Source organism: Lampetra fluviatilis, chromosome 1 (genome assembly GCF_964198595.1).
Source record: "Lampetra fluviatilis chromosome 1, kcLamFluv1.1, whole genome shotgun sequence".
NCBI lineage: Eukaryota > Metazoa > Chordata > Hyperoartia > Petromyzontiformes > Petromyzontidae > Lampetra > Lampetra fluviatilis.
Window position 1 is genome coordinate 12,512,370 of NC_136275.1, and position 12,287 is coordinate 12,524,656.

The following is a 12,287-nucleotide window of genomic DNA, read 5'->3' on the forward strand; positions in this document are numbered from 1 at the left end:
TCAAGGACCAGCAGTAATCTGCCATCATGTTTGAGTCCCAACGGCCTTGGTAACGTTCTTCCAAAACTTTAATGTCTTGATGAAAGTGTTCACCTTGCTCTTCGCTCACGTGACCCATGTTCTCTGGAAACTAGGCCAAGTGACTATGTAAGTAGTGAACCTTGATGCTCATTCTACATCCAAGTGCTTGGAAACTCAAGAGCAACTCCTCCACAATCTCTCGATAGTTGTCCGCTTTCCTGTTCCCAAGGAAATTCCGCACCACATCAGAGAATGCATTCCAAGCTCTAGCCTCTGCCGCAGTCATTGTTGTAACAAAGTGTGGATCCCTGATGAGTGTTCTTATTTGAGTGCCATCAAATATTCCTGCCTTTTTCTTCTCGGCACTGAGACTTGAAAAGGTTGAACATATATAGCTGAAGCAGTCTCCAGTGTGATCAAGAGCTTTGACGAATTGCTTCATTAACCCAAGTTTTATGTGTAGTGAGGGAAATACAATTTTATTCCTATCAACCAGAGGCTCATACTTGATGTTCTTGTCACCAGGCGTCAAACTGATTCTTGGTGGCCAGTTCTTTTTAACCCAGTGTTCTAATGTAGCCCCACTGTCCCAGCAGCACAAGAAACAAGGGTATTTGGTGTGACCTCCTTGCTGACCCAGAAGTAAATTAACCATTTTCAAATCAACACAAATTAGCCATCCATGAACATGGTATTCCAATCTATCCAGAACAATATTGATGTTGGCATACTCTTCATTCATTTTTACAGAGTGTCCTATTGGGATTGAACCATATATATTTCTGTTGTGAAGTAACAAACATTTCAAACTCCTTTTACTACTGTCAATAAAAAGTCTCCATTCACTTGAATCATATGCGGGCAGTCCCATATTGAGAAGAAGCCCTTCAACATCATTACAATAAACAAGTTGACTATCTGAATGGAAGTACTTTCGCAGTGCTGCTTCTCTGTTACGATAAAAGGAGACACTAGTGCCAGGTCTGAGTAGTCCTTTCTCTTGCAGCCTGGAAGCCAACAATTCAGCAGACTGCTTTGGCAAATACAAATCTCTTACAAGATCATTCAATTCAGGCTGACTAAACAGAGAAATTGTATCATAATCTGCATCAGATGGCGTATATTAGATCTGAGCATCATCATCTGTAGAAGCAGGTAAACTGAGGGATTCAACATCAATCTCTGGTAGCCCAGTAAATACAGGCACAGGTATTTCCTCACAGTGCTCAACTGATCTTCTAGCAGATGGGATATCTGGGTATTGTAAGTGTTTTTTTTATTGAAACCTTTTACATTGACAAGGTAGAAGTATCAGTTATCCAAATGGTTTGTAGGTTCTTTCCAAACCATTGGTACACCAAACATCAGCTTAGCATTCTTTCCTTTAGACCATGATCGCAAAGTTTCAACACAGGTTTTACACACTTTGTGAGGAGCCCAATTTTTGTCTTGGTCTCCAAGTCGTACTTTAAAGTAGGCAAGATAAACCTTCTTGACAAAGATATTGATGTTGCGCTTTTGATCCTGCAAAGTGAAGCTGCCACAGATGTAGCAGAAGATATCTGGGTCATTACTGCATTTCCTTCTTTCGGATGTTGTAGCTATTGTTAGATCACGCCCTGTAGAAGAAAAATATTAAATAAATGTGGATATCTACATAAAATGATATTATAAACACACTATCCTAAAAATACAGCACCATATTTTAACACTAAAGCAGTCACTGACTCGCAACAATTTGCAATCATAAGTGACAGAGTTAATTTCGGGTAAAATCAATGAAAATGGGGTATGCCGATAGCATACAAATGAGATGTGATAGAGCAAATCTGAGATCAGATTTGGAATCAGCACCCTGAAATTAGTCTAAAACAGCTGCAAAAGTCCAGGCCAGAAATTTTTTTTGTTGACCAGTGTAATAGGTGGGGGATGGCAGTAACAACATGCATTTTTAAATGTGCATCTGTGTATTTCACTTGTGCTTATAGAAAGACATTAGAAACAATCTAAACATCGAGGCCCGGGTTGCATTTGGACACGATCTAGAAGCGAGAGACGTGGCCTGTTTTGTCGTGTGCGCTCAACGCGTGCCAATTCACGCCAACCATCGCTGCATGATCCACTTGCTTGTTCTCAATTACAAAAATGTCGAAATGGAAAGCGTATAATATACACAGTATAACTATATGTAGACAGACAAATAAACAAGCTGGCTGCCAAAATGAACAATATTTGCAATTCCACTTTTTTATCCCATATACACAGACTCACTGTAGATTTAAGCTGTTTTGTGAAGATGAGGATGAGACTGCAGAAGTGGCCTCAAGTAACCCTGACTACAACTTTGAGAAGACCTTTTTCTTCAGTCCTGTCACTGAGGAGGTTTGAAATACATTGTCCTTCACTGTACGTATTCTCTGTAGTCATATTGCATCCAAGTTGGTAAATGCATGCACCAATAAGCATTCTCTCTCTGTGGTGACAGAGGCATTATTTTTTCCATGAAAGTTAGACTTAGCAATGAAAGAGCATTTGTGAGTTAATAGGTGAGGAGTATTTAAATGTTGCATTTTACCAAAATATGCTATAGAATGGCATATTTATTGAAACAACCTCAAATATATTGCATGCATAAAAAGTGTACAGTATTACTATTTCGTTGTCATTCTTTTGCAAGTTTAGTTTGTAAACACATTTTATGTGTTGAAAACACGGGCCATATTTACATGGTTTACTTAATGAGTACAGATAGTTATCGTTCTGAATCTGTTTTCGTTCCATTAACAATCTGCTTTACTTCCTTGGTTACAGTTTTTAGATTACATTGCAAAGTCTGTTCTCACCATTGAAGTCTGTGGAACACAAGTTGAAACGGTGAAGGAAGACAAAGCTCAGTGTGGACAAGAAAGGAACCAAACGGGTCCAAGCAAAAACCATGTAACGGCAGTGACTCATGATTCGCATACACAAAACTATATTTTCAATGTGAACGTGCAATTAAATATCCATAATCTATTAATGTGGTCACATTGGCACTGACAAACTGTGTTTTCAGATGTTTTATATCCAGGATGCTGAAACGGTGCGGCAACTGGAGGAAGCCGAGCGGAAACTGGTAATTAATTAATGTGGATAGAATATTGAATTGCAGTTGCTTGCAATGTTTGCATTGCTCACACAGGGACTGGAAAACAATTGGGAATATGCACCATTGGTGTTCATAGCATTTCTCCTCCCAAGAGAACCAGGAAAACAGTTGTGCTGAGTCAATCTGAGAGTTGCATTAGTCGAGCGTGTGTTCTGTATGAGAACATGTATCATCTGCAGGAGTCATTAAATTCGTTTTCTCAGACAAGTGAGTGTTCCACCTGCTCAATATAATTCACCCAGGGTAACTCTGATGAAGGTAGTGTGAATTAACTTTTATTTTCATATGTTTTTGTTTTGCTGTTATCGACGATGGAAATGTTTTGTTACATTGTTTTACAGATTGTTTTGTCAGACTTTGTTTATCAAGCACATCGGGATCGTGCAACAGTTGTCTTAGTAAGTTCGCCTGTTCGTTTATTTGTGCACTGACTGTGAAATGAATATGAATACACATGGTCATTGAGTCAAAGGCTGGATTTTCCTCACCCTTCAAAATTTGGTGTAAATGTAAAAGACTAAGAGTGCTAATTCTTAATTGCATCTATGTTTAGTGCAGCAATAGAGCATGATTTGCCTTCTCATAATTTATTGTGAAGTAAATACAAATATAAAACTTTCGGAAGGAGAGTTACAAAATGGGCTGGGTCTGAATAATCGCTTACCTTTCTTGTTCACCATCGTGCTGAGCCAGGAACTAAAAACCAATGCACCATCGGAACCTCATTTGCCAGTAAAAAATATGATAATTAGTTTTTACCCTTTTATCTGGCAACAAAACTGACACTTCTTTTTTACAAGGAGTCATGTTTGCATAGACCACAATACATGCAGTCATAATGCAAACAAAAAACATAACTCTGATAATGTATGCACTGTCCTTGAAGTTGATTGGTCTATGCAAACATGACTCCTTGTAAAAAAAAGGTGCTAGTTTTGTTGCCAGATAAAAGTGTAAAAAAACAATTATCATAAAAACCAATGCTTACACGCCTTACGGAAGGTGGCCGTGAAATGTTTATGATTTGGGCCGGTATCTTGGTCGTGTTTTAACGTGTGGATAGGGTTTTAACTTGAGTCACTGTAAACATTTAACAACACATTCCCACGTAAGTAAAGTTCATTAAAAACGAGTGGAAGGACCCCTCATAGTACGAGGGCCCCCACCCCACCTCTCCACCCCTGAGTGCCCCCCACACCCCCACCCCCCTCACGTGTGACAACCCCTAGGCCCCATATAAGTAATCTGCTGTTTTGTTGCAACAAAATGACAAGATAATATGGATTGATAATTGTTTTTTTACCCTTCTATCTGGCAACAAAACGGACACCTTTTTACAAGGAGTCATGTTTGCATAGACCGCAATACCTGCAGTAATAATACAAACAAAAGACATAACTCTGATAATGTGCACTGTCCTTGAAGTTGATTGGTCCACACCCGAGACAGCTTTTCTTAGAGCCTAGTCTCACATGGGTTGGACCAGATGGAAAGCTGTCTCGGGTGTGGACCAATCAACTTCAAGGACAGTGCACATTATCAGAGTTATGTCTTTTGTTTGTATTATGACTGCAGGTATTGCGGTCTATGCAACATGACTCCTTGTAAAAAGGTGTCAGTTTTGTTGCCAGATAGAAGGGTAAAAAAACAATTATCATATTTTTACTGGCAAATGAGGTTCCCATAATAATATGGATTGTGAGGTCGTTTTACATTTTCTAAGATTCAAAGAATATGCTGGCAAAATAATTACATTAATAGGAGCACAAATTTAAAAGTTCAAGCACTCTTAAATTAACTCTGTCAGTCTTCTGTATTTGTTAGTCCTGCCTCTGCGGTATCGCTGTTATATACCTTACGAAATTATTAATAATGTGCTCTGCCCTAACAGAAGCTGAGATTAAATATTGTACAGTTCGTGTTTTTGTCATAGGTTGGCCTCTAAACTGAGCTGAAACTAAAATATGACTGTTCTAAAAATAATTACCATCAAAATGTTCTATGTCCTTGTATGCAGCTGAAAGACATCCAGACGGCACTAAGTGGAGAGACTCCAGTATACCGCGAGCTGGTACCAGGGCCCCTTTTCCGGCGCGTGGGAGCCTCATGTCGCCATGACCCACACTCTGACATCTCAACCGTCTGTGTTATCATATGATGCTCACGGGGCTACGCAGCATGTGTTTCCCACCACTGGGCCGCCTTTCTGTCAGATTCCAACATTCGCTGGGGAGATGGAAGTTAACACTGATCATCTGAATGCAAAAGTCTGACCTTAGCATGTGAGCAGTAAATATTTTCCACCCATATTCGCCGGTAGCTTTAGCAGATGTCTGAAATGGCCTGTTATTTAGAAATATGGCTTTCATAGTTTACAGTACTTTTGAAGTGTGAAAGTAGTGAGCATACATCTAGGGGTTTTGTTTCTTTCTTTTGGTCTCGTAATGGGAATATGACATCTAAGTTTTTTTCAGAATCATAATATGTAATTATACTGGAGGAATCCGATGAGATATAAAGCTATTTTTCACAGCTGTTCATTAGTTTCACAGATGTCCAGAAGTTTTGCATGTGACATGCTGCAAACAGTGTCCTTGTTGGACCCTTTCAGTTTCTTGTGTGGTCAAATAATTATTGTGGCCTCAGCTAAGATATTTTTTGAAATCATAATTTCATAAGTTGAGATTTAAACGATGCTGAAAGTGTGTTTGGCTGGAAGAGTGAGTCTAAACTTTATTCTAAATATGATACAATTCTATTTATACAGGTATCCCTCGCTTTATGCGAGTTAGGTTTGTGCGATTTCGCATTAATGCGGCTGATCTGTTACTACCTAAAATTCACTACATGTGGTTTTAATTTACTCAAATGCGGCTATGCGGTTGGACGTGGGACAACATTGTGTGTATTGTATGCACTGCTCGGCATGCAGCTGTCTTGTGCCGTGCATTGTGGATTGGGTGACTGCAAAGTTCATACTACGCAATTTCGATTTGTGCGCCATTTTTTGGGAACACATCAACTGCATAAAGCGAGGGAAACCTATAGCATCCAAGTTCTAGCGCATTGCAAGACAGTACAGAACGTGTAGGAATATTTTTTTATTGAGGGAATGACGCAGTCAGAAGAATACAGAAAAGTCTTGAGCCTTGACTATGTGGAGAAAGTCGACTGTACAGACGTTGTGGGCAGGGATTTCCACACTATGAGGACAGCAGAGGGGATTCAATTATCTCTCACTGAGCGAAGGTCGTCGAGTGGGCCTTCAACAGAGAGCCTTAGTTTCTGGAGCAGAGTGTGAGTAGAGGGGATTGAGTGAGAAAATTATTATGACTTACGAGATAGGGAGGGATGAGTCCATAGAGGTTGTGAGGTAGTATTTAAATTGATCCAGGATTGGATTGAGACCCAGTGGAGGGAGTGAATGTACTTTGAAAGCTCTAATTATTTTCCATGTGATTAACAAGTTCATCCCACCGAGTCCATTTCTTACTTTGAATATCACCCACTGTAGATTATTGTCACTTGTAACATTTATCGATTTACATATTATAGTTAGTTTGTAGACATGCCATTATACCAGACATTTTCAGGACATTAACCGAATATCATTGCCGTTTGAGGACACCATTTTCAAGTTTTACAGCTGTGTTGTTTTTGTGATGTAATGATATTTTGGGGTATAAAAGACATATTATAACGTAAAAAAGTGTTTGCATCCAGCCTTTTGATAGTTCATTAACTCCTGTTCATGCTGTGTTTGAAATATCATGAATTGCATTTTACTGGTTTTTTTTAATTTTGTCATTATTGCGTGTATTTTAGCAGTTTAAAGTTTCAGGAGGTGAAATGTTCTTACAATAGTCATTTGAGACCTCGTACATATCTAAAGCAACTTTCATGCATCTTTCATGCAACCTTGGCTAATCTAAAAATGTTTTAGCATAACGTGAAAATGATATTTATAATGTACACTTACATTGCTATCATCTTCATTGCTTGGGACTTGGAAAATTAAAAAACAATTGCAAAAAAAATAATTCATCAATATTTTAACTTGCTTAAGACCAGATTCCTTTGTTGACACATGGTTTAGGCGATGTTCATTTGTTTGAGATCCAACTGAATACGATTTAAACTTATTCTGGGCTTTTGTGTGTGCGCTTGACATTGGATGAACATTTTTGACAGGATACAATATTAAATTGCCAGCCTCATAAGTCTCACAGACCTGTTACAACACCTACCACTAACTTCTTAACTTCTGCCTCATTTGGTATTATTGTAGTCACATACATAAATTTAAACTTGAGTAAGAATAGAACAAGTGCAGCGTTTGTGGTAATTGTGCATGTAATAGGCACAATGGGAATAGACTAACTACAGGGCCTCCCAGGCTCCCCGACTCTAAGATGCCTCTTGTGATAATCATTGCTTAGTCTCAGCACCCACCGGATGTTATTTCGTACAGCCTGCCATGAAGCCAGCATATTCCGATTAATCAACGAATGTAGCCTAAACATGCAAATATAAAGCATATATACTCTAATGATTACTTAAGGTAGTACAGATCCCTTCATTCCATGAGTCATGTGAGAGTGTTTAAACAAGAAATAGATTTGTCCCATTACATATCCTATTCTCTAAATATATGGTTATACAAATGAAGCAGAGCGTACAAAGAGTCCTGAGTATGGGATCTTCATGTTTTTATTAGAAGCAGTGTACAAAGAATGTGCCAGTTCCACACTTGTTTTACACAATGAATACCACCATTGAATATCAAACGGCTGCATTTCCAAATGTTGCTTGGCACAATTAATGTAGTGGTATGCATTTTCCTGATATTAGCTCAAGTGATTGCATTTTTTTAATATATATTTCTAAAAATAGTAAAGAGCAATTCCCTCTTGATTCGTAAATTATTTAAGATTGGAAATACAATGACGAACATCCTTAATAATTACGTATGATTTAATTTTCACAAAGAAAAAAAACAGTGATTAATGAATGTAACTATTTTTTGCCCTGCAAACTTCCATCACGTAAATAATTCATTACAAACCACAGGACTCCATTTCGGTTGTTTTCATAAAATTCACAGGTATTGTGTTTTCACAAACACCTTGCCTAGCTGTAGCCAAGCACCGTAATGTATTGCAACAAAAATATCAAAGTAAAAAAAGACTGAACGTAATTAAAAAAAAATCTAACAATAGGTACTCACACTGAACACAAAAGCACAGAAACAAGGCCACAATGTGAACTGAATTCGCCAATAAACACTTGTGTTGTGAATGTGTTTAAAACGCACATTCCAAAGAACGATATATCAAGGATTGCGTTTAGGATTGACGTGTGTGAGTTTGGGTTTTGAATAAACTTAGTAATGAATACGAAAAATTGGTATCCTTATTATTGCGTGGGTGGCTCATCTTCCTGTGTCTTCTTTGCTCTAGCTTGAGAACCTGTAACACAATTACTGAAGTTATTATTGAACCACAAATATCACGTGGAAGCCTAAAAATGTGTTTACATTTTAAATGTATTTTTACTCTAGAATTTTTCCATACATAACAGCGAAGTGAGTAATGTAGTTGTGGGAAAGAGTAAAAGCTATCAGTCTAAGGTTAATATAATATTTGCTGTGAATGTTTTGAACATGAAGCCTTAAATAGAAGCGATTTAAAAAGGCAAAAAAAAAATTACCTTTTTGCGGACATCTGAAACAAAAAGAAAACATTCAATTCTCTCTCTCAAGTAATTTTATACCAGGTCCCTGAAGAGTTGACTGGTTGCACTTGGAAAAAAGAACTCAGGTCCTGATTCATCTCGAGTTTGTTTACACAGAGTTGTGTAATCTGGCACTATGCGGAAATTTCAGAAAACTCTATTGCACTTAATTAACATGCCAGTTTGTGGCCTGATTATCTGCACGGTTCAGTCACAGTCCGTAAAATAATTGCATGTGCTAATCTCCTTCCAACGCACCAAGCTGACCAATCGGTGTCACATGAAGTCACACATGCTAAAAGGTGTTTGCATCCTCCGCTGAGGTGTATAATGTATTGTTAAGTCTTCTTGGCTTAGCAATACTTGATGATAAGTGGTTTAAATAATGATACATTGTGACACAGCTTATGACAAATGTTGGCGGTGCCCTGAACCCTGTCAATTTTGGGCCATTCCAAGATTTTACGAGGAGCGGCCATCATTCCGCCAATAAGTGACAGAATGATGGGCAAAACTACAATATGAATCAAGCCCTTAATGTCTCATAGGTGACACATTGATATCATTAGGTCATTTATTACAGTTAAATAATACATCCTTGTATTGTCAGTCACATGAGGTAAAAGTGTGTGGACTCTATGGGGTCTATAGGATCCATGAGCTGGTTAACTTTGCAGAGACTGATCAACAGCACATGCAGCAGTTAAGGAGGTGGCAGTGAACGCTGCTGTGCATATTGGGCCTCACCTGGCTGGTGACAAGTCCTTGCACATTCAGCCTCTGTGTCGAAGCGGTTGGCATTGCCACCACAGCCACTGTACCAGAATTGGATGCAGCGCCGCTCGGTGCCATCGTGATGCCATTTGAGGGCAAAATTCTGGCAGGTGCCCTCATTGAGCGGCAGCTTGCACACCTCTGCGAAGCAAAGTTGCAAACAATTGCCAAAGATACGCTTCGTGAAATAAATACATATCCAGGTGGGTGGTGCTATGGCAGAGCACTCAGCCCGTATGTGTAAGGTCATACATTAAATTCCTGTTTGGCTAGGCCAATTATCCCTCCAGGATCGAATACCACTTTGTGTAAATCGTGTTGCTCACCATGGAAATTTGGAATTACTCCAATGGTGGTTAGTGCTACCACAATGCTACGTCCAGCAGGGAGGCACTTTAACAAAGACTTAAAATAACAATAATTTGACCTGCCTGTAAATTATTATTTTTTAAATTACATAACATAAAAGGGGTTCCTTCATGATGTGCTAGTCTCTACTCTGCTTGAGTGAAAAAGATTCAGTGTCCGCACGGACTATGGGGTGAAATGCCCTGCTTTCTGTTGTGCGATCACAACCACGTGTGACTGAAACATTGTGGGTAATTCTGTGGCTACACCATCAGGGTGCACTAAAGGACACATTTCTTGCAAATTGTTTTTACTTTTCGAACATAACTCCCCAAATTTAGTCAACTTAAAAAAATATGAAGGTTTCCAATAAGTGCATGTTTTCATTCCTCTAGAATGAACAAATGCGTTACCAACACATGCATCGCGGCTATGGAAATGTGTTTTACTTGTCCATCGTAGTCAATGGGTACAATTCCTGTACTGTCCATGTGCTGGAGTTATGTTTATGAGAACATCTAACTTACACATATTTAAGTTTATGTTTTAAATTGGGAATGCCAGTGTCGTCAGTCACCATAATTGAAGGCTGGGTGAAAATCCATTGCTTTCTAAATAACTGTGTGTTTCACTTCTAAAACAGTTATAATTGCCAAAATATCACCAGCCAGACAATTAAAAACTGCAAATAACAATATTTCAACAATATCGAGTCACTTAAGCTTCTCCCCACAAATGCACAACTTATGTCCATATTTGAAAATGTCAGCCCAGAGCACAGCCATGTGGCTGAGAGTGGACATTTTAGGAAGGAGGACACGCATGTTGGATGTTTGGGGCATGAAAACAAAGCAGTATGAATCAAAGTGCTCAACTTTACAGAAAAATATACCAACCTCTGCTTTTCACAGCAGGCTTTTCAACTTTACCTACACAACCAAAACAACATTTTAATATGCAATTTCGGTCATAAAAAATACAAGATTGCACATGTTCATTTTGATATGAAACCGAGTTAATTTACTTAAGGCTGCAGTGTCTCACACACATTCCGATGGTTCATTGGCGATGAATCACTTGAGAATGTTCAGCAAAAATAAGATTAAAAGGCTCAGCCTGGTTCAAATATAACTCAAACGTTTATGGTGAAAACCATTTAAGGAGCTGCAAATGTGTGTATTCATGAGTGACTCGGAAGGGTCACTAATTGGCTCCCTAAAGGAAACTGCCGAATGGGGTGGTTGATTTTGTTAAAGCTCCTAATAAGCCATTTTCCTTTTCGACGCCTGGTTACTACAATCACAAATTACATTAATGTAATACTTCTCATTTGTCATGTAAACGTACATGACAAAGTTGGCACAATACATTTTTGGCGGAGGTCTTTGCCTTCGGTGAGGAGGTTGCCGACCCATCTGTGTAAAGTTTGAGTGATCTCTCACATAAGACTTGGTAAAACGTGTTTGGATATTTGGTGAAGTAAACATTTCCCATCACAATTTGAAAGTATTGGCAATGTGGTTTACATGAATTTATATCGACAGGTATGAAATAAAACATGTAAGCACAAATAAATAAATAACCATGCATATTTAAAGGTTTCCATTAGGGGTAGGAGACACGCTGCACTTTCCACTTAACATCAGGATGCACTGAGAATCATGCTTTTTTACTGGGAGAAATCACATCCATATGAAAGCCATTATAATACGCGATGCCTAAACACTTCATCTGTCACCTGAAACTAATACAAATGCTCTTATTACAATGGGAGGTCACAGGATGTAAGTAGAATGTTTTAACCTTCACTCAATGCTCACAGTGGCCTCACAAAGGAGGCACATTTCATGCCGTCGCTAGGCGAAGGTTGCTTGTATCTGGTTTGAATCATACGCACGGGTCTTCAGGATTTTGTTACTGGTCCAGTATACAGTAGCTGCTCAAGGGCGCTTGGCCCATCTCATGTCACCTGCATTGTCGACGAACACATTGTGCGCATGTATCTCCCCTGCGTGTGGAAGACACACTTTGCATGGCACAAAAACACGAGCTTGTCCTACTACTCCCAAAAGAACAATAATTCACGAGCAAGTGTGAAGGGACGTGTACTACGATGCACCCCCCTTCATTGTCGTCGCAAGGCAGTTTTTATTTCCGAGCACCGTTTTCTATTACTGAACATGTGTGAATCGCCATATGCCATGCAGGTGCTTGACAACAGGCATATTGAGGTAATTTTGAATAACGCCAACCTGACAACCCA

At 38.9% G+C, this 12,287-nt stretch overlaps 1 protein-coding gene and 1 long non-coding RNA gene across 2 annotated transcripts in view; one reads left to right on the forward strand and one right to left on the reverse strand.

Moving 5' to 3' along the window:
- The first annotated feature begins 2,834 nt into the window (after window positions 1-2,834).
- On the forward strand, window positions 2,835-5,288 carry LOC144934668 (uncharacterized). The gene is made up of 4 exons (XR_013637192.1): window positions 2,835-2,958; window positions 3,077-3,136; window positions 3,511-3,567; window positions 5,187-5,288. It is a non-coding gene; the product is annotated as an uncharacterized LOC144934668 (long non-coding RNA).
- Window positions 5,289-8,029: 2,741 nt separating this feature from the next.
- Window positions 8,030-12,287, reverse strand: part of LOC144932423 (collagen alpha-3(VI) chain-like) — a 55,762-nt gene continuing 51,504 nt past the window's right edge. The window contains 4 exon segments of the mRNA XM_078856462.1: window positions 8,030-8,637; window positions 8,879-8,892; window positions 9,650-9,817; window positions 10,921-10,953. Coding sequence (XP_078712588.1) covers window positions 8,515-8,637; window positions 8,879-8,892; window positions 9,650-9,817; window positions 10,921-10,953 — 338 coding nt within the window. The 3' untranslated portion in view covers window positions 8,030-8,514.